Source organism: Pleurodeles waltl, chromosome 3_1 (genome assembly GCF_031143425.1).
Source record: "Pleurodeles waltl isolate 20211129_DDA chromosome 3_1, aPleWal1.hap1.20221129, whole genome shotgun sequence".
Classification (NCBI taxonomy): Eukaryota; Metazoa; Chordata; class Amphibia; order Caudata; family Salamandridae; genus Pleurodeles; species Pleurodeles waltl.
The window spans coordinates 1,748,068,919-1,748,096,521 of NC_090440.1; the positions used below are offsets into that span (position 1 = coordinate 1,748,068,919).

The 27,603-nt window shown below is 49.3% G+C and overlaps 1 protein-coding gene across 1 annotated transcript in view; it reads right to left on the reverse strand.

Moving 5' to 3' along the window:
- The window catches only part of UNC80 (unc-80 homolog, NALCN channel complex subunit), a 2,774,722-nt gene that overhangs the window by 571,226 nt on the left and 2,175,893 nt on the right, over window positions 1-27,603 (reverse strand). Inside the window, exon 51 of the mRNA XM_069225668.1 lies at window positions 15,211-15,334. Within this exon, the coding sequence (XP_069081769.1) occupies window positions 15,211-15,334 (124 nt within the window). The remainder of the gene's footprint in view (window positions 1-15,210; window positions 15,335-27,603) is intronic.

Genomic DNA, 27,603 nt, shown 5'->3' on the forward strand with positions numbered 1-27,603 from the left:
ACACTGTAGAATACAATAGGATGCAATAGACCTAGAGGCACCACACACCATATACTAAGAAAGTGGAATGCGAACCACAAATTGACCCCTAGGCTAGTGTAGTGTGTAGAGGGTCGCTGGGAGTGTAAGAAAACACTAAGGGTGTCCAAGATACCCCACCCCAAGACCCTGAAAAGTAGGAGTAAAGTACTACTATTTCCCCAGAAACACACAAAACTTGTGATAGAGGATTCTGCAAAGACCACAACAGACTGCAAAGCACTGAAGACGGATTCCTGGACCTGAGGACCTGCAAAGGAAGGGGACCAAGTCCAAGAGTCACAAAAGTGTCCAGGGGGGGCAGGAGCCCACTAAACCCTGGATGAGGATGAAGGTGCAAAATGGCTGCCTCCGGATGGAAGAAGCTGAAGATTCTGCAACAACGGAAGGTGCTAGGCACTTTTTCTTCGTGCAGAAGTTGTCCCATGGAGTGCAGGAGGATGCAGAGTTGTTTCTTCGGAGAAAGACCACAAACAAGCCCTGCTAGCTGCAAAGGTCGCGGTTGAAGAAAAAGGGTGCTGCCCAAGCCCAGGAAGGACCAGGATTTCACCACTTGGGAGAGGAGACAGAGGGGGCCCTCAGCAATGTAGAAAGCCCACGCACAAGAAGGTAGCACCCGCAGAAGTCCTTGAACACGGGTTCAAGAAGACTGAGCACAGCGGTCATCTCAACACTAGAAAAGAGGGTCCTACGAAGCCGGAGGTCAGGTCAGGGAGTAGAGCAATGCAGGATGGAGTGCTGGGGACCTGGGCTTGGCTGTGCACAAAGGATTCCTTGCAAAAGTGCACAGAAGCCCTAGCAGCTGCAGTTCACGCGGTGCACAGGAATACTGTCTGGAGAGGGGAGGCAAGGACTAACCTCCTCCAAATTTGGACAGTTGGACCACTGGACAGTCTGGGTCACTTGGGTCCACCACCTGTGTTCCGGGGGCCACGCTCGTCAGGATGAGAGGGGTCCCAGAGTACCGGTGATGCTGAAGTGTGGTGCCTGCTGGAGCAGGGGGAAGATTCCGTCAACCCACAGGAGATTTCTTCGTGGCTTCCAGTGCAGGATGAAGGCAGATACCCCCCAAAGCGTGCACCACCAGCAAACAGTCGACAAAGCCAACAGGATTAGGCGCTACAATGTCACTGGTAGTCTTCCTGCTACTTTGTTGAAGTTTTGCAGGCGTCCTGGAGCAGTCAGCGGTCGATCCTTGGCAGAAGTCGAAGAGAGATGTGCAGAGGAACTCTGGTGAATTCTTGCAAGTCGTTATCTGAGGAAAAGCCCACAGGAGAGACCCTAAATCGCCCTCATTGGCCACCTAGTCAGGTAAGCACCTATCAGGAGGGGTCTCTGACGTCACCTGCTGGCACTGGCCACTCAGAGGCCTCCAGAGTGCCCTCACACCTCTGGATTCAAGATGCCAGAGGTCTGGGACACACTGGAGGAGCTCCAGGCACCACCCCTGGGGTGGTGATGGACAGGGGCGTGGTCAGTCCCCTTTCCTTTGTCCAGTTTTGCGCCAGAGCAGGGACTGGGGGTCCCTGAACCAGTGTAGAATGGCTTATGCAAGGAGGGCACCAACTGTGCCCTTCAAAGCATTCCCAGAGGCTGGGGGAGGCTACCCTTCCCCATCCTCTAACACCTATTTCAAAAGGGAGAGTGTGTACCACCCTGCTCCCAGAGGAAATGCTTTGTTCTGCCTTCCTGGGACTGAGCTGCTCAGACACCAGGAGGGCAGAACCCTGTCTGTGAGGTAGCAGCAGCTGTAGCTGCAGTGCAAGCCTCAGAGAGCTGGTTTGGCAGTACTGGGGGTCCATGGTGGAGCCCCCAGGATGCATGGAATTGGCTCCCCAATACCAGATTTGGAATGGGAGGACAGTTCCATGATCTTAGACACCTTACATGGCCATATTCGGAGTTACCATTGTGAAGCTACATATAGGTATTGACTTATATGTAGTGCACACGTGTAATGGCGTCCCCACACTCACAAAGTTCCGGGAATTGGCCTTGAACTATGTGGGGGCACCTTTGCTAGTTCAAGGGTGCCCTCAAACTTAGCAACTTTGCACCCTACCTCTCATTAAATATTAAATGAAGGTTGGAAATATAGGTGACTTATAAGTTACTTAAGTGCAGTGAAAATGGCTGTGAAATAATGTGTTCACTATTTCACGCAGGCTGGGGTTTGTCTGATCTCCTTATGGGTGGCAAAAGAAACGCTGCACCCCATAAGGATCTCCTGGAACCCCAATGCCCTGGGTACCTAGTACCATATACTAGGGGCTTATAAGGGGAGTCCAGTGTGCCAATGGAAATTGGTAAATGTAGTCACTAGCCTATAGTGACAAATTTAAAAGCAGAGAGAGAATAAGCTCTGAGGTTCTGATTAGCAGAGCCTCAGTGACACAGTTAAGCTCTGTACACAACACACACATTAGACCACAAACTATGAGCCCTGGGGTCCTGGCTAGCAGGATCCCAGTGACACAGTAAAAACACACTGACACACACTCACATACAGGCCAAAAGTGGGGGTAACCATGCTAGAAAGAGGCTACTTTCTCACAGTCACCGACATTGATCAATGACAGGTGCTGCATGACTTGCTGCCGGCCTCTCTTGATGATATCTTTGCCATGCTAGGAGGAAAACCCTCAAAAGTGCTTTGACAAAAGTTTAAAAAAGTTGAGTCAAAAAATGACTTATTGGTAGCTCTTTTCCGGATCTGCGCTGACTGGTGCATAAAGAAAAAAATTGACATCAGCGCACTGAGGTGGCACCTATATAGGCATCGCTCATATAATTTCTTTTCTGACGCAAACAACGCCATACAGAGCTGAGCGACGCCACCGACCGGCGCGCAGTTGTACTGCTCACAAAAGATTCCCATATCCAGTATAATGCCTTGGGATAATTCTAAGGTAAAGAATTTGCCGCTAGAAGTCTCTTACAGACATGCAACTATCAATAATAATAAAATCAAAATGTACATTCAAATTAACAAAGTATACCTAACGTAATACAATTAAACAATTACATACAGAAAAATCCAATAAATGATTAATTACAATAAAAACTGATTATTGTTAAATTTAAATGATATACAACTGAATTACCTTCCCATCCTATTTCCCAACAAAACCAACAACCTATTGCTACACTAAACATTAGTAAAGCATTAGAAAACAAATACTAAAACAATTTAAATTACAAACTATATTTAAAAAATTAACAAGTATTTACCAATATTAACACCAATAATTAATATATTAACTAAAACGTATTAAATTAATTAAAAATATATATTTTTACAAGTGATTTAAGGACACAATAAAAAAAATATATATATATTCTTGAAAATTATATCATATACCAAAATCGATATTCTGTCCCAAAATATTTTGGTATTAACAATTTTTGTTATGATATTTATGTTCCGAAATATTAAAAACTCAATATTTCGTCTGAACCTCCTCTTTCTGACTCCTAGCACAAGAAAGCCTGCACCTCCTGCAACAAAATGCCAGGTGCTCCTCTGAAAGCCACTTTAATGTGCATGTGAGATGTCAAGGGTTCGAAAGGAATGGAAGGGCACTGCGCTGTTGAATGATTTGGAGGGTCCATCTGTCAGATATGATTCTTTGCCACCCTCAAAGAAAGTGTTGGCTCTGGTCTCCTGGAGGGTGGTGATGCATCACGAAGGGTAAGCTAAAGAGGTTTGGAGCCTATGTTTCAGGGTTGGAGGATTGGGATGATCATTGTGCCTGGTGACCCGTATGTTGCCTGCCCAAACTCTATCCACACCCTTGAAAGGACAGGGTGCCTTCTGCTGGACACGGTGCCTGGAGCTACCTGTTCACCATCTCTACAGAGTATCCTGCAAAGGGGGTGATAAGTTTAGGAAATTTGCATGGCAGGCACAAAAACTCCCAAGTAACATGCTCGGTGAACACCCATCAAAAGCATATCCATAAGGGATTACTGGGCATTCCCAGAAAAGGTCATAGATCTAAAGCGTGGTGACAGAGCACCAAACTGGTGCAGGATGCTCAACCTAGGTATCCAGGACAAACCTAGTGATGATTTTTGCTACATCTTGACCACCCTGAATTGCTTGAGCCAGGGAGGCCTGCAGGTGTTCAGGGACTGCTGGCAAGATCTTGCCAACAATGTCCCAGGCGGCAACAGTATATCGGTCAAGTAAGCAACTGGCACTGAGGGACCTCAAGGCTCAGAGATTGATGGGAGCACTGTTTTCCAAATGCCTCAATTGTCTTTGAATCTCTAGTCAACGGGGTAGAGGGAAATTAATTGGAGTTCACCTTGCTGAAGGAAGCTTGAACGACTAGACTCTGGAATTAGATGCTGAGTCAGAAAAATCATCTGGCAACCCATCTGTTCCCTGGAGGGCAAGAACAAAGCATCTCCAAAGTGCCCATCAAAGTGTCAGTAAAGACTCCATTGAATGGTAGCAAAGGCTCTGAGGAAGCCTGCCCAAGTTTTAACACCTCAATGTTTCCTCCAAAGAAGAGAATTGTAGGTCCAAATCTCAGGTGCACATCTATTCCCCACAGCAAAGGAAGCACTTTCTTCCACTGGTGGGAGGGGGGCAAGTCAACCCAGTATTACGGGAAGTATCCAGCCCACTAGCCTCCTGCAAGTCCATGTAGAGACTGTCATCATCATAATGAAGGGGTAAGTTATCCCCATCACCTCCACTGTCATCTCCGAAGGGTGGCTGACTCTGATTAGAGTCAGAGACAAAAAGTTGGTGGAGCACCTGGGGTGGCTCCAAGGCAGAATGGCATCAGTGTGGACCTGCACGTCGCCACTTACCGGTGTTCAGAGGAACTTCTGAAAAGTTTCAGGATACCATCTGACTCCTGGCATATATTCAAAAGGTGGGGAATCTGTGGGTAGAAGTCTCTATCAAAATGTCATTGCATGGGGGGGGCAGATGCACCAAAGTCATTTCATGATTCATTCTCAGTCAAGGTGGAACCTCGTTTATATTGGTAGAGAGTCCTCCTCCGGCACCAGGTGGTATCAGGGCCGGTGCCAAAGGGACCAACAAATATTTTAGCATCGGAGTGGAAGTCAGCACTGAAATCAGTGTGGGCTCAAATGGAGCAAAAGGCGCTGAGAAGAACAAATTACTTACCTTCAGTAATGTCTTAGTAGAGACTCTATCTAGCTGCAGAGTCCTTATCTTAGTATGTCACCCAGGCGTCAGACTGGATCCAGATATTTTTGAGCACTCTCTTGTGCATGCCAGTAAGTGGCATCATTTGGTTCTGCATGGCTCTGCATGGTGTAAATGGCATTGTTTGTTCCGGAAGTGAAATGTGGGGTGCCTATGTAGCACCAGCCCAGTGCATTGGCCTCAGTTTTTGACTGTTTTTACTCACCGGAAGCACAGAGCCAAGCTGAGGAGGAACTACTAGTGTGCCAAGTGAGGTCCTGAATGATCTCTTCAATGTACAGTTTACAAATCAGGGAGGATTGGAGGTTGGGTATGGAATCTGCGGCTGGATGGAGACTCTACTAGATAAGGTGTTACCGAAGGTGTGTTACTTGTTCATCTGTTCAAGAATTCTAGTTGCAGACTCCTTACTTTGGTGTAGATACCAAAGCAATCTCTCCCCAGAGGTGGGTCTGCGGACTATGTCACAATAAGACGTCTGGGAGGACCAAACTGACAAAATGCCCATCATATTGGACTCAACAGTCTAGGCAGTAGTGTTTGGAAACTGTGTGCAGTGATGCCCACGTGGCTGCCTGACAGATATCCACTACTGGGATCCCTCTCACTGTACGGACGCAGCTTTAGCTGTGGTAGAATGATCTCTTAAGCCCTCAGGGGGCTGCTTTTTATCCATCTGGAGATGGTTCTTTTGTGGAGATGGTTCTTTTGTGAATAGCTTTGCCTTTCTTTCAACCGATAAAACCCATAAAGGTTTGATCACCCACCCTGAAATCTTTGGTGTGATCAATATAAAATGACAGTGCTCTATTTAGGTCCAGAGGAATCTTTCCTCTCCCTTTGTGGGATGAGAGGTGACAAAGAAGGTAGGCAACATAATAGTCTGCCCAATGTGAAAATGTGTCAACAACATTGGCAAAAAAGATGTTTTGGTTCTAAAAAACAGTTTGTGCAGAAAGAAGGAAGTGTACAAGGGTTTAAAAGAAGGCACTTGCAATTCACTATGCCCCGAGGCAGATGTTATCACCACAAGGAACACAGTTTTGATAGTCAGCAGTTTTAGGGGGAAGCTGTGCATCAGCTCAAAAGATGGGCACATGAGCAAGGTGAAGACTAAATTCAGGTCCCATTGGGACATAATGAAGGGCATAGGAGGAAACATATATTGCAGGCCAGGCTTTTAAGGAAGCAAATCACAACAGGTGACTTGAACAGGGAAGGTTGGTCTGACAACTAAAGGAAGGTGGCAAAGGTGGTACGGTACCCCTTAAATGTACTCAAAGCAAAGACTTACCGAGCTAGAGAAAGAGAAGTCAGACAAGGGTGTAGACAAAGGATCAGCAGGTTTGGATACACACCAAGCCAAAAACTTGTCCCACTGGCAGGTGTAAATTGTGTTCATGGATGGATGCCTGGCTGCTAAAATAACACACATCAGAGGGAGGTTGAACACTCTCAACTGTCGCCGCTCAATCAACACACATGTAAGTGGAGAATGAATATATTTGGATGCAGAACACTGCCCTGCTGCTGCAACAGGAGATCCTCCCGATAGGGCAGCCTGATCGGAGGACAGATGCTCATGCTCAGGATTTTTGGATACCAGGCTCTCCTTGCCCAATCTGGGGCTACTAAGATGACTTGAGCCAGGTCGTACTTGATCTTCTTGAGAACTCTGGACAGGAGTGGCATTGGCGGGAAGGCGTAAAGGAGTCCTGAGCTCCAATTGAGATGAAATGTATTTCCGAGCAAGCGTCATCTTGGAAACTCCAGCATGCAGAAGTGCTGACATTTTGCATTCTCAGCCAAGGCGAACAGATCTAACCAAGGTTTTCCCTAATTCCTGAAGAAACATTGTACCACTTCTGCACAGAGATGCCATTTGTGATTCACAAGGCATCAACACCTGAATTTGTCTGCTATGGTGTCCAGAGAAGCCACAGATGCTGAACTACCAGAAAAATGTCCTGATGTTCCAGTCATGCCCAGAGAAGCAGTGGTTCTTGACACAGGGTCAATTACTTCACCTTTTCCTACTTGTTCCAATACCACATGGTGATGGAGTTGTTTGTGAACCCATTAACTAGCCTTCCCTTGATAGGAGGAAGAATGGCTTTCAAAGCCAGTAGGATTGCTCTCACTTTCAAAAGGTTGATGTGGAGCTGAGATTCTGCAGTGACCAGCGTCCTCTGATCTCCAACTCACCCAGCTCGCTGCCCCAATTGCAAAAATTAGGCCTTTGTTACCACTGTGAGCGCTGGGTGAGAAAGGGAAAGGGGTCCGAGACTGATCCAATCGCCACCTATAAGACAACACTGCAGAGCTTTTGCAGTTCCTCTTGATATCTGGAGCAGATCGGAGAGATTCCCCTGATGCTGTGGCCCTGGGTCTTCAAATCCCACTATAGAGTCCTTCTATTTCAAAGGACATGTTTTACCAACAGGATGCAGTAGGCAATGAGACCCAGCAGCCTTAGAGTCAGTCTCACTGAAGTTCAAGATAGAGATTGAAACATTAGAATCATAGCCTAAATATCCTGGACTCGCTGTTCCAGAGATTAAGCCCAAAACTGCGTTGTATACAGAACATCTCAGATGAAAGTAAGCATCTGCGCAGGAGTCAGGTGTGACTTTGTCAGGTTTATAGTGAATCCCAGCAAGTGCAGGAGGTGTAGGAGGTGGGAGATAATCCTGCTTTGAACAGCCAGTCGTTGAAGTAGGGGAAGACTGGAACCCCCGACCTCTGCGGATGTGCCGCAACCACCGCCATCACTTTGGTGAACAACTGAGGGGAGCACAACCAAGTCAAAGAGGAGCACAGCAAACGGATAATGCTCTTAGACTACCAGGAACCGCTGGTCCCATTTGTGGATAGGCAGGGAGAGGGTATGGTAGTAAGAGTTCCTTAAGTCCAAATACTACCATCCAGTCTCCCGGGTCCAAATAAGAAAAGACCTGAGCCAATGTGAGCATCTTGAATTTTTCCTTCTTTAGGAAGTAGTTGAGTCAGTGTAGGTCTAATATGGACACAGGCCTCTGTACTTCGGCACTAGAAAGTAGCAGGAACAGCGAGTATGACCTACTTCTGATGGCGGTACCCTCTCAACAGTTCTTTTAGCCAGAAGAACCAATACTTCCTGTTGCATGAGTGAGAGGTGGGCCTCCATCAGCCAATTGGAGGACTATGGCAAAGGCTGCGGCGTCTGTTGGAATGAGAGGTCATTGCCCCGCTAAACAATCTAAAGCTCCCATTCATCTGAAGTTATTTCCTGCTTTTGGTGGAGATGGTACAAAACCTGACACCAACCGGGTGTCCATGTTGGAACCTGGTTAAACTAGCAAGGCTTCTACGTTGTGGTAGCCAGGTGGGGGTAGGAATGGGTGGAGCTCTGGTTTCCATAGAGTCGTAGGAACCTTGTCCATGGCCATGAAAGGACTGTGATGCCTCCTAGCCATGGTGGCTAGGGGGGACCGGACGAGGCTGATAGCCTCTACAATAGCAAAGGAAGAGGCGGAAAGTGTAATGAGGTTGTTGTGGAGCCATAGTGAGAGCCAATGACATATCGGTGGCCCTACTGTCCTTGAAACTGACCAGAGGCAAATCTGCCTTGTCTCCAAAAAGGTAAGCCCCATCAAAGTGCATGTCCATAAAGGGGGCCTGAACATTCCCGAAAAAGCCAGTATTTCTCAGCCAGGAATGACGTTGAAGCCCCACTATTGAAGCAATGTCTCTACTAAGCAAATCGGTCGTATCCAATCTGCAAATACGATTTGATGATGAGATGTCTGCAGTGATGTCATTTATGATGTCATAGAATTTGTCATGAATTATGTAATATATGAGGTCATAAGTAGTAAATGGTGGGGGAGCAAGTTATAGTTAGCTCTGCTAACCATAAATGGTGAATTTCAGTTTTTTTTCTTTAGTTCATAAAGTTAATGTTGTCACAGACATACTGAATTAACTATAACGTTATTTAACCTTTGTTTTTTTCAGTGAATTTCTAAGTTTTTTTCTTTTTTTGAACAAAAACAGATCTTTTTATCACACATAACTATAATGTTATTTTAACGTTTGTTTTTATCAGTGAATTTCTAGATTTTTTTATTGTAAGATATTATTTTATAGCCATATGTAAAGCCAACCCCTCTCCACCCCCCACCCACCCCCTGCCGTGTGCAACCTTTGACTGTGTGTGGTAGGGGGTTGCCACCAGGAGCCAATCCCACACTGCCTATAGCTTTTGCCAGGTGAAGCATAAAGTTGGCCTTTGGGCTCCAGGGACCCCACACAGGGCCAAATACATGAAGAAAGCCCCCCTTTTCCAAGCCTTAATAGGCCACAGTGATGCTTTCCCCTAAGGCGATACTAATAAAAAAAGGGAGCCTAAGCCTTTATGGGCCCAGTGACCCCATCTTCCACTGCCTCATGTATTTTACAGGAGAAGGTGTCCACGTTGCCCCCATCTCCCTGAGCCTTATTAAGCCCTGGAGGCCCCGGGCCCTTTTTTTTTCATTAAAGGTGAGGGGACCACGCGGTCCCATCCACAAGCCTATTACGGCACTGGGGACCCCATTACCCCAGGGCCATATGCATTTTAAAGGGAGGGGGCATGGGGCCCCTCTCCCTGGGCCTCTTTAGTCCATGGAGTTGGAGCCTTATCAGGTAGAGCTCTTGGGCCCAGGGGGACCCTCAAGGGAACAGCTGTGTAAGGGACAAAAGAGTTGTCCCACTCTTGAAGGCCTAAGACAGCAAGCAGCTGAGCAAGAAAAAGGTAATGTCAGTGGAAGCCACAGGGTCTATTGAGAAGATGGACTCCTTTACACTGAGGCAAGAGATCCCAAACCTGGTGCCCCTAGGAGAGTGGTAGTGCCTCAGGTGTTTAGGGAGTTCATTCTGACCTTAGCCCATGATATTCCCCTTGGTGGGCATTTGGGACAAACCAAGACTTGGGAGAGATTTGTCAACAATTTCTATTGGCCCAATATGTCCCAGAAGGTTAAGGAGTTTTTCACCTCCTGTATGACCTGTCAAGCCAGTGGTAAGACAGGTAGCCATTCAAAGGCCCCCCTCATTCCACTTCCAGTGGTGGGGGACCCCTTTGAAAGAGTAGCAGTGCATATTGGGTCCACTTGAACCTCCCACAGCATCAGGGAACCAATATATTCTGGTAGTAGTGGATCATGCTACCAGGTACCCTGCGGCAATTCCCCTTAGGTCCACTACTGCTCCTGCAGTAGCTAAAGTACTCAGAGGTATTTTTAACAGAGTGGGATTTCCTAAGGAGGTGGTTTCTGACAGAGGTACCAACTTCATGTCAGCTTACCTAAAGCATATATGGAATGAGTGTGGAGTGAATTACAAGTTCACCACACCATACCATACACAAACCAATGGTCTTGTGGAGAGAATAACAAGACATTGAAGGGCAAGATCAGGGGGATCCCTGAAAAACTCAAAAGGAGATGGGATGTCCTCTTGCCATGCCTGCTTTTCGCCTACAGAGAAGTGCACTGAAGGGAGTAGGATTCTCACCCTTTGAGGTTCTGTTTGGCCATCCTATAAGGGGACCACTGGCACTTGTAAAGAAGGCTAGGAGAGACCACTCCATGAGCCTAAACAAGATGTGGTGGACTATGTACTAGACCTCCGCTCCAGGATGGCAGAGTACATGGAAAAGGCAAGAAAAACCTTGGGGCGAGCCGACAAGTCCAGAAGTTGTGGTATGACCAAAAGGCTGCTATGGTTGAGTTTCAGTCAGGGCAGAAAGCCTGGGTTCTGGAGCCTGTGGATCCCAGGGCACTTCAAGACAGATGGAGTGGCCCTTATCCAGTGCTAGAAAAGAAGAGTCAGGTCACTTACTTAGTGGACCTGGGCACTAGCAGGACGCTCAAGAGGGTGATCCATGTTAACCACCTTAAGCCCTATTATGACAGGGCAGATGTAAACATGTTAATGGTTACTGATGAGGATCAGGAAGCAGAGAATTAACCTCTCCCTGACCTTCTCTCAACTGACCTTAAAGATGGCTCAGTACATGGAGTTGTCTACTCACAAACCCTCTCTGGCCAAGGATCTCCAGCAGTTTGAGGAGCTCTTTTCTTTGACCCCTGGTCAGACCCACCTGTGTGCCCATGATGTGGACACAGTATACAGTTTAACTGTCAAGAATAAAATATTCAGACAGTCTGACCAAGTCAAGGAAAGCATCACAGTGGAAGTCCACAAGATGCTGGAATTAGGAGTGATAGAGCACTCTGACAGTCCCTGGGCTAGCCCAGTGGTCTTGGTCCCCAAACCTCACACCAAGGATTGAAAGAGAGAGATGAGGTTTTGTGTGGACTACACAGGGCTCAACTCTGTCACCAAGACAGATGCTCACCTGATACCAAGGGCAGATGAATTAATAGACAAATTAGGTGCAGCCAAATTCTTAAGTATCTTTGACTTGACAGCGGGGTACTGGCAAATCAAAATGGCACCTGGAGCAAAAGAAAAGACAGCATTCTCTACACCTGATGGGCATTATCAGTTCACTGTAATGCTCTTTCGCTTAAAGAATGCCCCTGCCACCTTCCAAAGGTTGGTGAATCAAGTCCTTGCTGGCTTGGAGTCCTTTAGTGCAGCATTTCTAGATGATATTGCTATATTCAGCTCCAACTGGCAGGATCACCTGGTCCACCTGAAGAAAGTTTTTCAGCCCCAGCAAGCAGCAGGCCTCTCTATCAAGGCATCTAAATGTCAGATAGGGCGGGGTACAGTGGTTTACTTGGGACACCTTGTAGGTAAAGGCCGAGTTCAGCCACTCCAACCAAAGATTTAGACTATTCTGGACTTGGAAGCTCCAAAAGGGTAGCCATAAAAAGTATATGGTCTGGGAGTTTGTCAAACACGAACTCCACAGTTCCATAATGGCTACACTGAAATCTGGGAAGTTTGGTATCAAACATCTCAGCACAATAATTACACACTGATGCCAGTGTGGGAATAATTTAAAAATACACACAGAGGACATCTTAGAGATGCCCCCTGTATACCAGTCCAAACACCAGTGCTAGGCTGACCAGTTCCTGCTAGCCTGCCACAACCAGACGGGGTTCTGGCCACATGGGGTGAATGCCTTTGTCACTCTGTGGCCAGAAACAAAGCCTGCACTGGGTGGAGGTGCGTCTTACCTCACCCTGCAGGAACTATAACACCTGGCGGTGAGCCTCAAAGGCTCATTCATGCCTGTTGTTACAGCGTCCCAGGGCATCCCAGCTAGTGGAGATGCCCGCCCCTCCAGATACATCCCCCACTTTTGGAAGCAAGTCTGGAGGAGATAATGAGAAAAACAAGGAGGAGTCCGCCACCAGTCAGGACTGCCCCTAAGGTGACCCCTGCCTTAAGAAATCCTCCATCTTGGTTTTGGAGGATTCCCCCAATAGGAATAGGGATGAGCCCCCCTCCCCTCAGGGAGGAGGCACAAAGAGGGTGTAGCCACCCTCAAGGACAGTAGCCATTGGCTACTGGCCCCAGACCTAAACACACCCATAAACTGAGTATTTAGGGGCAACCCTGAACCCAGGAAATCAGATTCCTGCAACCTGAAGAAAGAAGAAGGACTGCTGACCTGAAAGCCCCGCAGAGACGACGGAGACGACAACTGACTTGATCCCAGCCTTACCGGCCTGCCTTCAGACTCAAAGAACCTGCACACCGAGCATCCAGCGGGACCAGCGACCCCTGAGGACTCAGAGGACTAACTTGTACCTAAAGGACCAAGAACCTCCGGAGGACAGCTGCTTGGTCCAGAAACAACAACAAAGAAAGCAACTTTAAAGAGACTCTAACTTCCCGCCAGAAGCGTGAGTCTTCACACGCTGCACCCAACGCCCCCAGCTCGAGATCAGGACAAGCAACACTACACAGAGGACTCCCTGGCGATTCCAATGACATGGACACCCTGAGTCGACCTCCCTGCACCCCCACAGCGACGCCTGCAGAGAGAATCCTGAGTCTCCCCCGACCGCAACTGCCTGGTAACAAAGGAACCCGACTCCTGGACCAAGCACTGCACTCACCAGCAGGTGGCCCTCATCCTAGCCCAGTCAGTGGCTGGCCTGAGTGCCCTGTCTGCATCGCCAGAGTGACCCGCGGGTCCCTCCATTGTTTTCCACGACAAACCCGGCACCTACATTGCACACTGCACCCGGCCGCCCCTGTGCCGCTGAGGGTGTGTTTTCTCTGCTCGTGTGTCCCCCCCAGTGCTCTACAAAGTCCCCCGGTCTGATCTCCGAGGACGCAGGTACTTACCTGCTAGCAGACTGGAACCAGAGCACCCCTGTTCTCCATAGGCGCCTACGTTATTTGGGCCCTCCTTTGACCTCTGCACCTGACCAGCCCTGTGTTGCTGGTGCTGTGGCTTTGGTATTACCTTGAACCCCAACGATGGGCTGCCTATGCCCAGGAGACTGAACTTGTAAGTGCTTTACTTACCTGAGAAACTAACCAATACGTACCTCCCCCAGGAACTGTTGATTTTTGCATTTTTAAAATAGCTATTTGTCATTTTTACCAAAACTGTTACTACTACTGTTTTACATCAAAGTTCTATACTTCTATACTTACCTGTGTGAAGTACCTTACAATTTATGTACTTACCTGAAATTTGAATTTTGTGGTTCTAAAATAAATGAAGAAAATAATATTTTTCTATATAAAAACCAACTGGCCTGGAGTTGTCTTTGAGCGTGTGTTCTCATTTATTGCCTGTGTGTGTACAACAAACGCTTAACACTACCCTCTGATAAGCCTACTGCTCGACCACACTACCAAAAAATGGAGCATTAGTATTATCTAATTTTGCCACTATCAACCTCTAAGGGGAACCCTTGGACTCTGTGCACATTGTCTCTCACTTTGAGATAGTCTATACAGAGCCAACTTCCTACAGGCTGCCTCTCTCCCAAGTGTTCTCCATTTGACCTTCAAAGGCGGCTTAAGCTTTGACGCTCACCTTTTGGACCAACACTAGTGTGGCTTCTTGCAAGAGGGGATAACATATCTGTCCAGTGTAGACTCCTATTGTCTACTTGTAAAGGTTTCACACTTTAACTTGTTACATTCATTTTGACTTGAGAACCAAGTCGGGATTAATGTAATGAGTTTGTTAAAACCCTGGATTACCAACTTTGGTCACATCATTCAGGATTTAGCAGAACTGAGGGTTGAGCTTGTAACCCTGCACATACCAAAAGGGCATCCAGATCTTTCCACAGTAAAAACAACAGACTGGTGTTTTACTGTCAAAACATGTAAAATACATGTTCTGCCCATGAAATATACTGCACCTTGCCTTAGGGCTCAGTAGGCCTGCCATAAGGTTGACTTGCACATATTTCAGGCGGCAGTTGACTTTGCCATGGCTTTTAAATATCTAGCAGGTCGAACTGCCCTTTTAGCCTGCAATATCGGACTGGGAGACTCGTTTTACTCTTGGCACACCAAGGGTGGTACAACCAGTGCTGCAATCCTTTGGGGGACACTTTCTAAATTACAAGCCCTGTGTACCCCTGGGTACAATATACTAGGGACTTACAATTAAGATAGCCTATGCCAATTGGGTAGAGCCCCTTTAACTTACATGTTTTGGGGACAGGGTACTGACACTGAGGTCTGGTTAGCAGGCCTCAGTGCACTCTCAGAGTAAAAAAAACAACCAGCATCAGTCGAAAAAATCTGAAGGTGAGCATAGAAAAAGAGGCATATCCTTACATACACACACACACATGCACACCCACACACACACACACACACACACTCATACATATATGACTCTCTCTCTTCCTCCCTCTCTCATTGGAAATCACTAAGTGAAAAAGTAGGCTAGGGTGTGTTGTAAGCCTATCTCGAGTCCAGTGAGTCAGCAGCAGATTTTGACTACCTGAGGGCAGTCTAGGACTTCAATACTTTGATAAACAGGCCACACAACTACTTACCAGATTTACACAGACATTGATCAGTGACCTAAGATGAGGCAGGAAGGATATGATTGGTTGCCTCTGCAGTGTCAAACAAACCCCTTCAATCAGACTGCTTGCAGGCTCCCACTCTACCTGTCGCCTGCAATACAACGGGAGGCATTGTTAGCTTTGGTAAGATACATTATTAGCAGGATGACACGTAAGTACTGAAAAATAAGTTTAGAGAGAAAGACATTGACCAAGGTATTTCTCCTACTTAAAGGTCAATTGAGAATAATATAAACAATAGAAACAAACTTTTGTCCTGCTCCAGACAATACACTCTATTCAAACAATGTAATGCAACATAGTGAGTCTTGGAATAACGACTATCACCATGGCTATATATGCACCTCAAAGGTACTGTATATGTTGACTGAAATTCAATAAATAAATTACAATCCTGTCTTCTGGAGCCGAAAGGGATGGAATATTGGCAATCAACAGCTTCCACTGCCTGCTCATGAAAGAAAGTAGAAGCACATCTAGTAAGCCCTGATATCTATTTGCCACTACAGATTCACTGGAAAGATGCATGCAATAATTTGAAAAAGATTCAGCTTTTAAGCTTCTGCCAGTGCTTTGCAAAGCAACTGTGTCCAAACCAAGAGGATGAAATTTATTACCCTTTGCCTATAAATGTCTGGAGGGACTTAAGTATTATCCACACTTAAGCCAACTAGAGTGGGATGCAAGCACACAGGAATAAGGTAAATTCTGCACCCTGATTGAGGCAGTTTTTCTATTGTCCCCTAATTCCCCTAAACAATTCAAAGTTTCCCACAGCGACACCTATGAATCCAGACTAAACACCATTCACATTTACTGGGTTGCAATACCCCATGGCTGCAGGCTACAGGCTGTACTACATTCATTTTATTTATTGTGTCTTACCCTGAATACAGAGTTCCAGAAAAAAAGTCTAGTAGATCTATTTCAATGATACTGTGATGGTAATGCATCATGAACCGTACATGTTTTAAAAAGTGTGACAAATCTTAATAGTGAATCATTTTGTGTATCAGTACAAGTTACTACTGATTACTCTTTTATTTCCAATCTTAAATCATCCTTAATTAGACAAAGGGGGTGTCCATAAGGCAGTGGTGCTGACTAAAGGGCCTTTTGCAACACAAAAGACTAAGCAATTAGGTAATCTGAGTGCCAACCTAATTATCACTTCAAGTAGAATGTAATTCAAGAAGTACAAGTTACTTACCTTCAGTAACGATATATCTAGTAGAGACATAGGGGGTCATTCCGACCCTGGCGGTCATGGACCGCAAGGGCCGGGGACCGCGGATGCACCGCCGACAGGCAGGCGGTGCATCCAGGCCAATTCTGACCGCGGCGGTAAAGCCGCGGTCAGAAAAGGGAAACCAGCGGTTTCCTGCCGGTTTTCCCCTGGCCTGCAGAATCCTCCATGGCGGCGCTGCAGGCAGCGCCACCATGGGGATTCCAACCCCCTTACCGCCAGCCTGGTTCTGGCGGTTGTGACCGCCAGAACCTGGCTGGCGGTAACGGGTGTCGTGGGGCCCCTGGGGGCCCCTGCAGTGCCCATGCCACTAGCATGGGCACTGCAGGGGCCCCCTAACAGGGCCCCACAAAGATTTTCAGTGTCTGCCAGGCAGACACTGAAAATCGCGACGGGTGCCACTGCACCCGTCGCACGCCTTCAACTCCGCCGGCTTCCTCGTTGAAGGCGCTTTCCCGCTGGGCCGGCGGACGGCCTTCTGGCAGTCGCCCGCCAGCCCAGCGGGAAAGCCAGAATGGCCGCCGCGGTCATTTGACCGCGATGCGGTCATTCGCCGGCTCCCGCCGGCCCTGCAGTTACCGCAGCCGGCGGGAGTCAGAATGACCTCCATAGTCTAGTTGCAGATGCCTTACTTTTGAATTTCCCCAGGCGTCAGACTGGATCTGGAGATTTTTCTTCAAGCAGTACCTCTGCGCGCCGTCAGGTGGCACCGGTCGACTCCGCTGGTGTCACTGGCGTCGTGTTTGCCATGATGACGTCGCGGTCGTGTATAGGTGCCACCCCGGCGCGCTGACGTCAGTTTATTTTCACAACTTTCCACACCAGTAGCATGGAGCCATGAAGAACACTGAGAGTGGTGCACCAAAACCAGGGCCCTTAAGGGGAAGTTCCTGTCCCTAGAAATCAGTTCGCAGAGCAGGGAGGATGGGCGGGTCGGTAAGGAATCTGCAACTAGAACATGTCTCTACCAGATAAGTAACTTGTACATCTGACAGAGACTTCTAGTTGCAAATTCCTTACCTTAGAATACATACCCGAGCAATACCATCCTCGGTAACCAAGATCACACCAAGAAGTCCTGCAGGACCGAATGGCCAAAGTACCCATCCCTTTGGACCTGACTGTCCAGGCAGTAGTGTTTGGTAAAAGTGTGCAGAGATGCCCACGTTGCTGACTGACAGATGTCCAGGACTGGAACGTCCTGTGCTAGCGCTGTGGTAGCAGCAGTAGCTCTGGTGGAGTGAGCGCGCAAATCTTCAGGAGGTTGCTTTTTAGCCAGAGCGTAGCACATTTTGATGCATAAGAGTACCCATCGTGAAATGGTCCTCTTCTGCACCGCCTTCCCCTTCTTTGCACCCACACATCTTTTGGTACGATCAAGGTAGAACGCCAACGCTCTTTTTGGGTCCAGACATTGGAGTCTCCCCTCTTCATGAGAGGGATGTGGGGTGCATAGAAAGGTAGGCAAGGTGATGGACTGTCCGACATGGAAGGGTGTCACTACTTTAGGTAAGAAAGAAGCCCTTGTGCGAAGTACCAGTTTGTCAGTATGTATGGTCAGGAAAGGTGGCTTAGATGACAGAGCCTGGAGCTCGCTTACTCTGCAGGCAGAGGTAATGGCAACTAAAAAGACAATCTTGATGGTTAACAGCTGTAAAGGGCAGTTGTGAAGTGGCTTAAACGGGGCCACATAAGGTATGTTAATACCAGGTTTAGATCCCATTGAGGCATGAGGAATGGGACAGGAGGAAAGAGATGTGTGAGGCCTTTAAGAAACCTCCCAACTACAGGAGATTTCAATAAGGAAGGCTGATCTAGTAACCTCAAGAAAGCAGAGATAGCAGAAAGATATCCCTTAAGAGTGTCCAGGGTGGAATCCTGCTGGGAAAGGGAAAGAATAAAGAGGAGGACTTGAGAAAGTGGACCAGATAGAGGATCAACAGATTTGTTGATGCACCATGCCACAAATTTCTTCCAATGACAGGCGTATACAGTTTTGGTTGAGGGACGCCTGGCTGCCAAGATAACATTGCAGACTTTAGGTGGCAGATCAAAATACGTCAACTGTTGCAGCTCAATCTCCACGCAAGGAGGCGGAGGGGGGACAGGTTCGGATGGAGGACATTCCCCTGCTGCTGCAACAGAAGATCCTCCCAAAGAGGCAGTCTGGTCGGAGGAGCTATGGCCATGCTCAACAGCTCGGGATACCAGACTCTTCGTGCCCAGTCCGGAGCCACCAGTATAACTTGGGCCCGGTCTTGCCTGATCTTCTTCAGAACTCTGGGCAGAAGTGGTATGGGCGGAAAAGCGTACAGGAGGCCTGAATTCCACTCGTGACGAAAGGCGTCGCCGAGCGAGTGCCGCCTTGGAAACTCCAACGCGCAAAACACCTGACATTGGGCGTACTCTACGGAGGCGAACAAGTCTAAGCAAGGTCCGGGTGGAGACGCCATTGGTGAACGATCACGCATCGTCGGCTGAGTTTGTCTGCTCTGGCATTCAAGGAGCCCGCCAGGTGTTGAACCACCAGAGAAATGCGCCGATGTTCCAGCCAAGTCCAGAGGCGAAGAGCCTCTTGACAAAAGGTCCACGACCCCCCTTCGCCTTGTTTGTTGCAGTACCACATGGCGGTGGTGTTGTCTATGAACACTTGCACTGCTTTCTCCTTGAGAGAGGGAAGGAATACTTTCAATGCTAGTCGAATCGCTCGGAGCTCCAGATGATTGATATGGAGCCCAGTTTTCGCTGGAGACCAGAGGCCTCTGATCTCCGCCTCTCCCATGTGGCCGCCCCATCCCGGGAGTGACGCATCTGTCACAATCGTAAGATCTGGTTGGGGAAAGGAGAGGGATCTGCCCTTGACCCAATCCTGATTCATTAACCACCACTGCAGGTCTCTCGCAGTTCTTTCCGAGATCTGGACCTTGTCGGAGAGATTCCCCTGATGCTGCTCCCACTGGCACTTCAGGTCCCACTGCAGAGCCCGCATATGCCATCTGGCATGTGTCACTAGCAGGATGCAAGAGGCCATGAGACCCAGTAGCCTCAGAGTCAGTCTCACCGAAACCCAAGACAGAAGCTGAAAGATCGGAATCATAGCCTGAATATCTTGGACTCGCTTTTCGGGAGGATAAGCCCAAAACTGCACTGTGTCTAGAATAGAACAGCTCCGATGAAAGGGAGCATCTGAGTGGGAGTCAGGTGTGACTTTGGCATGTTTGTAGTGAACACCAGCGTGTGCAGGAGGTTTGCTGTAGTCTGAAGGTGGGAGATGACTTTCTGGTGGAGTCCACCTTCAACAGCCAGTCTTCAAGGTAGAGGAAGACTGAGACCCCTAACCTACACAGAAGAGCTGCAACCACCGTCATCACTTTTATGAACACCCAAGGGACGCTGGTAAGGCTGAAGGGGAGCACGGTAAACTGACAGTGCTCGTGACCTACCACGAATCGTAGGTAAGGTATGTGGGCAGGTAGGATGGGGATGTGGAAATAAGCGTCCTGCAAGTCCAACGCTACCATTCAGTCTCCTAGGTCTAAGGCAGACAGAACCTGAGCCAGGGTGAGCATTTAGAATTTATCCTTCTTAAGGGAAGTAGTTGAGGTCCCGAAAGTCTAGGATAGGACGTAAGTCCTTTTTCGGCACCAGAAAATAGAGAGAATAACAACCACAACCTACTTCTGGCACAGGGACCTTCTCTATAGCTCCCTATTCCAAGAGAGCCGCGATTTGCTGGCGGCGAAGTGCCAAATGATCCTCTGGGTGTTGGCTGAGTGATGGCGGCATAGCTGGTGGGTCAGATTGGAAAGGAAGGGAGTAGCCCTTTCGAACGATCTGCAAAACCCACCTGTCCATAGTGATGGATTCCCAGTGGGCAGGTGATGGCAAATCCTGCCGCCAACTGGATGGGAATGGGGGGACGGACTAGGAGGGTTTGGAGGCTGCAGCGGGGGCAGAGGTAGACTGGGCAGACCTCTGGTTCCCTGTCCCACGTCCACCTCCCCAGCCATGCAGCAGTTGAAGAGCATGGGTAGCAGGGTGGCTGGGCGGAGGACACAACAGGGAGCCTGTCCGTGGCCACGAAAGGGGCGAAAAGCGGACTGCAGGGGTTAAGGGGGAGAGGAAAGACCAAGGGACCGTTGTAGCCCAGGAATCCTTGAATCTCTTCAAGGCCGAGTCCGCTTTGTCTCCAAAGAAACAGGAGCCATCAAAGGGTATGTTCATGAGAGACTGTTGGACATCCCCAGAAAAAACAGAAGTACGCAACCAGGTGTGGCATCTCAAGGCCACTGTCGTAGCAACCGATCTGCCCAGAGAGTCAGTCGTGTCCAGCCCACATCGGATTGTGAACTTCGCTGCATCTCTTCTATCGTTGACTGCTTGGGAGACGATAGCACGGGCCTCCTCCGGTATCTGAGGTATCATCCTGGTATTATAAGGCTCCAGGGCCCCTTCCAATCCTTTTACGAATTTGTACCCTTAGGAAAAAGGGTCCAAATCCGACCTAGGGTGAATCGTGGGCACTACCAACATCGGGATCGTCGACAATTGACCCTGCCCTGGGGAAGGCCTCAGTTGTGCATCCGGCGCCGGTGCGGATCCGTGAGCGGATCTGGAGGGGACCTCGGTGGCTGGAGCCAAAGCCGTTGGTGCGTAACCCAAAGGGTTCTCAACCGAACCCCTTGGGCCCAAAGATGCTGTATCGAGGTCGGTCTGCCCAAAGATGAGGTGCATAGCCTCATAGAATTCCTTAAGTTGAGCGGGGGTCTCTCCTGCTCCCGGAAACTCGGGGAAGTGCGGAGCGGACGCAGAAGTAGGCTTTGAGGACGGAGGCCTTGAGCGCCAACGCTCCTCCAGCGTCGAGTCAGCTGAGTGATGGGGCGAAGCCGAAGAGCGATGAGACTGCTTCGACTTCTTCTTCTTCTTACCTGCACCCAAAGATTTTGAAGAAGACAAGTGGTGATGGCTTCCTCTCCAGCGAGACCAGGACCTACGCAGAGTCGAGCGCCGGGCCACCATGAGCTTGAGGGACCACTCCCTCAAGGCCTTCGGGTGCATGGCCCAGCACTCGGAGCACGACTTCGGGTGGTGGTCACGCTTGAGACATCACAGACAAACCCGATGCGGATCCGTCACCAACATCATGCAGTGACAGTCCTCGCACGGCTTGAACCCCGTCTTCGGGGACATGCTCGACCCACCAAAAGCTCACTAGAAAAATTTGACAAGATGGTCAAAATTGGTCAAAAAGAGACCAGGGTAGCTCTCTCCGGATCAGCGTGTGACGTGGAAAGAAAAGAACTGGTGGCACTGCACTGAGGCGGCATCTCTGTTCTACTCCCGACGTCATCACGGCGACTACGACGCCAACAACGCCCGCGGATTCGACCAACACCACCTATCGACGCGCAAGGGTATTTCTTGAAGAAACATCTCCGGATCCAGTCTGACGCCTGGGGGAAATTCTAAGGTAAGGAATCTGCAACTAGAAGTCTCTATCAGATTAACAAGTTACTTACTTTTGAGGGACTAACCCCAGATTCCTATGCACACAGGAGTCCTGAATTCCACACTAGGCATGCTGACATTGCATGTTCTCTCCAGTGGCAAAGAGATCAAGCCAAGGTTCTCCCGATTCACAAAAGAGAGCTTGCGCCATCTTTGGTGCAACCGCAATTCGTGATTTGCTAAGTGTCGACAACTGAGCTCGTCCACCCTGGCATTAAATGATCTTGCCAGGTGGTTCGCCACCAGGAAAATTCCTTGGTGGTCCAACCTTTTTAAGAGGCCCATATCTTTCTGGCAGCGGGTCAGTGACCCCACCCCTCCCTGCTTCTTGCAATGCCATATGGCAGTGGTCTTGTCTGTAAGAACCTGTACCAGCCTCAACTTGATGGACGGAAGGAAGGCTTACAATGCCAAGCAGATGGCCTTCTCCTCCAGAAGGCTGGTATGGACCCAAGACTTCACCACAGATCAGATGCCTCTGATCACCACCACTCCCAGTTGGCAGCTAGGTCACCACTGTCAGCTCTGGGTTGCGTAGGGTGAGGGGTCTGCCGCTGATCATATCGCAGTCCAGTAGGCATCACTTCAGATCTTTTTGCAGTCTCATGTGAAATCTGGATGTGGTTGGAGTGGTCCTCTTGGCGTTGGGTACCCTGAGACTTCAGATCTCACTGCAGAGCCTGCATATGTCACCTGGCCTGCTAACCAGCAGAATGTAGGAGGCCATAAATTCTAGCAACCTCTTACACTTTCCATTCTGGGCGGAAAGGCACGAAACCAAGGGGAAGCATCTGAGAAGGAGTAAGGTGTGACATTGGCACATTGATGGTGAACGCCAATGAAGACAGAAGATTCTGTGTAGTCTGGAGATGGTTGAGGACCACCTGAGGCAAGCCTGTCTTTAATAGCCAGTCCTTGAGGTATGGGAAGACTGAAATCCTTGCCCTCCGAAGGTGTGCTGCTATCACCACTATCACTTTTGTGTGGAGAGCTGGTAGGACAAAAAGGTAGCACAGCGAACTGAAACTTTTCATGGCCTACCGTGAACTGCAGGTAACGCTAGTAGGCCTGAAGGACACAGATGTGCAAATAAGTATCCTGCAAGTCCAACTCTAATATTCAGTCTCCAGGGTCAAGGACAGACAAGACAAGGTCCAAGGTGAGCACCTTGAACTTGTCTTTCCATAGAAAGTAATTGAAAGGGTAAAGGCCTAAAATGGTAAGGAGGCCTCTGTCCGTTTTTAGCACCAGGAAGAACAACCATGACCAGCATCCAGCCCCAGTATCCTCTCTATGGCTCCTTTGGACAAAAGAGCCTGCACATCCTGCTGCAAGAGAGACAGTTGGACCTCCATCAGCTGGTCTGATGATGGTGAGAGGTGCCAGTCTGATGATGGTGAGAGGTGCAGCAGGGTTTCAAGAAATGGTAAAATATAACCCTGCGGAACAATTTGCAGGACCCACTTTTTTACAGCTGACACCTTGGTGGAAAATGTCAAATCCTGCCTCAGGCAGGGTGGCTGTGTGCCATCAAGTATGCGCTAAATAGGCTTTGAGGGTGCAGCACTTGGGGGACCAGAAGACTGGGTTGCACACTCTTTCTATCACAAGCAGGCTGGGGCAATTGCCTTGCTGGCTCCGTCTCTTGACAATACTGGAAGTCCCTATTATAGCCATAGAGGGGGTGAAATTGTTGATGCGGCTGACAAGTAGAAGCAGAAGGACCCAGGAAGTAAGCTGTGGCTCTGTTCCAGACTCTACCTAGCCACGTATTCCTTACCTTAGAATATTCCTTAGGGATCAGACTGGATTGAGAAATTTTCAATGAGTAGTACACCTGCATGCCAGTAGGTGGCATTGTTCGACTCCATGTGGTGCCATCCATGTTGTCTTTTCTGGAAGTGAGGTGCACGGTGTCTATGAAGGTGCCATCCCAGTGTGCTGATGTCAGATTCTTTTTGCGACTTTCCACATTAAAAGCGTAGCGCCACAAGGAAAACAGACCACTAGTGTGCCAGGCCAGGGCCCTAGAAGGGGTGAACCCTATTCTTTACAATCCGTTCTCAGAGCAGGGAGGATGGGAAGGCAGGTACGCAATCTGTAACTAGATAGAGTCTCTAACAGATAACGCATCACCAACGGTAAGGAACCTGTTAATCTCATAGAGACTTCTAGCTGCAGATTCCTTACGTTAGAATAGATACCCAAGCAATACCTCCCCAGAGGTGAGGCTGCAGATTAGAATTAAAGGTCCTGTAGGACCAAATGGACAGAGTACCTGTCACAGCGGGCCTGCCTGCCCAGGCACTAGTGAGTCGTAAACGTGAGCAAGGAAGTCCACGTTGCTTCTTTACAGATATCCACTACAGAAGCTTGTGATGTAAAACAGTGGCCGCAGCCTTGGGTCTGGTAGAGTTTGTTTTCAAGCCCTCAGGAGGTTGCTTTCTGGCCAGTGCATAGCACATTTTGATGAAGACCACTATCCATACTGAGATGGTGCATGTCGGCACCACCTTCCCTTTCTTGGCTCCGTGGTATCGAACTAAGAGTTAATTGTCTACCCAGAAGTCTCTAGTGTGGTCAAGGTAGAACGACAATGCTCTTTTTAGGTCCAGTCAGTGGAGTCTCTCCGCTTCTTTAGAGGGGTGAGGTGGAGCATAGAAGGTAGGCAGAGTGATAGATTGGCCCACTTGAAAGGGAGTTACAACCAAAGGTAAAAAGAATGCTTGAGTCCAAAGGTCCAACTTGTCTGGGTAGACGGTAAGGCATGGAGTATGTGCAGACAGTGCCTGTATATCACTGACCCTCCAGACAGATGCTATCACCACCAGAAAGGCCATATTGATGGTTAAGAGTCTGAGTGGGCAGTTGTGAAGTGGCTCAAAAGTTGCGGACATGACGAACGTACCCCTGGGGCATAATAAAAGACACTGATGGAAACATATGTTGGAGACTTTTCAAGAACCTATGTACAACAGGGCATTTAAAGAGGGATGACTGGTCTGGCAACCGCAAAAATGCAGAGATAGAAGAAAGATAACCTGTCATCGTGCCCAGAGCCCTGCTGGGCCAAGGAAAGAATACACAGGAGAACTTGGAAAAGGGGTGCAGACAAAGGGTTAACATGTTGATATCTACATCATGCCATTGACTTGCTCCAAAGGTAGGCATATAGCATCTTGGTGGAGGGACACCTGGCTGTCAAGATAACATTGCAGATTTCAGGAGGAAGGTTGAATACTGTCAACTGGAGCCACAGAATCTCAATACATGAAAGTGAAGCTTTTTCAGTTTCAGGTGCAGAACTCTGCCATGCTGCTGCAACAGAAGATCCTCCCAAAGAGGCAGACTGCTCTGAGTGTCGATGCCCATGCTCAACAGATAGGGATACCACACTCTGGGGGTCATTCTGACCTCGGCGGTAAAAGGCTCTTACCGCTGGTCAGAAGTCCGCCATTCTACCGCCGCGGCAAACCGCCACGGGCATTCTGACCCACAACTGCCAAACCGCCAAAAACCCGACATCCATGGAAGGCCGCCTCATCAGCGGTCAGCGATAAATTGGAGATGGCCAAACCTCCACCGTCACGCCAACACAAACACGCCCATGCCATTACGACCCACGAATCCACTTGGCGGTCATTCAACCGCGGTATTCCATTGGTGGTACACACCGCCGCGGTCAAAATACACACACCTTTACAAAACACAGCCACATTGGACAATTCGAAATACGCACACCTGATACACATACATACACCACTCCCACACATCCAATCAACTATAAAACACACACCCACATCACCCACAAACCCCCACTACTAGAATTTCGGAGAGAAGGCGAGAGAGAGAGAGAGAGAGAGCACAGCTATCGAAAAACCCAACACACACAGGAACACAACATCATCACCCACACTACATCCACGCACAAAACACCACACACCACCACACACACACCACACTCATCACCACAAACACCACCCCACACCACCCCACACCACCCCATGGCACCCCAAAGACACCCCAGGTTCTCGGACCAAGAACTCAGGGTCATGGTGGAGGAAATAATAAGGGTAGAGCCCCAGCTATTCGGCACACAGGTGCAGCACACCACAATAGCTAGGAAGGCGGAGCTATGGCAAAGGATCGTCAACAGGGTCAACGCTGTGGGACAGCATCCCAGAAACCGGGAAGACATCCGAAAGCGCTGGAACGACCTACGGGGGAAGGTGCGGTCGATGGTGTCAAGACACAACATCGCTGTGCAGAAGACTAGCGGCGGACCCCCACTCACTCCACCCGAATTCACAGCATGGGAGCAAGAGGTCTTGAACATCCTGCATCCTGAGGGCCTCGCTGGAGTAGGCGGAGGAATGGACTCTGGTAAGTCTAATCTCAACTACTTCACCCCCCCCACCCACCAGCATGCCAACCCACACCCCAGCCCTCAACCCCAACCCCCCAGCACACATCCTCCCTGTCAATGTCTCACCAGCACAACCCACCCAACACAACCCCAATCCCTGAATGCCACCACAAACCATGGACACCCATCACCTAAGCATGACCACTGCACATACCCATCCCCCCTCACAAACCACCCTCACAACTCCTCCCACAAGGGAATGCCAGCACTGGGGGACAAGGGCACCCACAAATCGCACGCCATGGCACACACAGAAGCAATAACCATACTCTTTTACCCCTGCAGGGCCCGAACGCCAACACACCGGCCAGGAGGGTCCAGATTTGTCCATCCCGCCCCCAGAACAGGCCCCCAGTGATGACAGCAGCTCTGTCGACCTAGAACCTGATGACCAGCCCGGACCATCGGGGACCTCTGGACAGTCGGTTCCCCACACACAGACACTGGCCACAGCAGACCCAACCCCCTCTGAGAATACCAGCACAGCTCCCACCCAGCGGGCCCATGCCTCTGTCTCCAGGACGCGTCAATCAGCGGTGTGTCCGCCACTACAGGGCACCCAGGCTGACCCACCACCCCAACAACAACAGGGACCTGGGGGCAGTGGTAGTGGGCACACCGTCCAGGGGACAGAGGCCCGGGGAAACAGGGCAACTGGGAGGGCTGCTGTGCGAGAGGGGGTTGACCGGCACAGGGAACCCACTCTCCAAGAGGCCCTCACCACCATCATGGGAGCATACCACCACTCCCAGGAGACGATGGCGACAGTACTGGCCAGGTTCCAGGAGATCCAGGCACAGCAGGAGGAACGGTACATGGGGTTCAGAGACGAACTGAGGAACATTGGTACCGCAATGGGGACCATCGTCCTGGCCCTCAACCAGATAGTCACCACATTGCGGGACCATGTGGCACCCCAAAGGGCCCCTGTCACCAGCCCGGACGACGAACAGCCTACCACCTCCGCCGGCGCTAGTGGACAGGAGGCCCCCACACCACGACAGGCCACCAGAACCCCACCTCCTGCTGAAGATCAACCACCCCGCAAGCGGAACCTGAGATCACACAAGAAGACAGAGTAGGATGCCAAGACCCCCGCCAGCATAAGATACCCCCTGATGTCATCCCACTGTCCCACATTGTCACCCTGTCCAACCTTGAACTGCCCCTGCTCCATCCT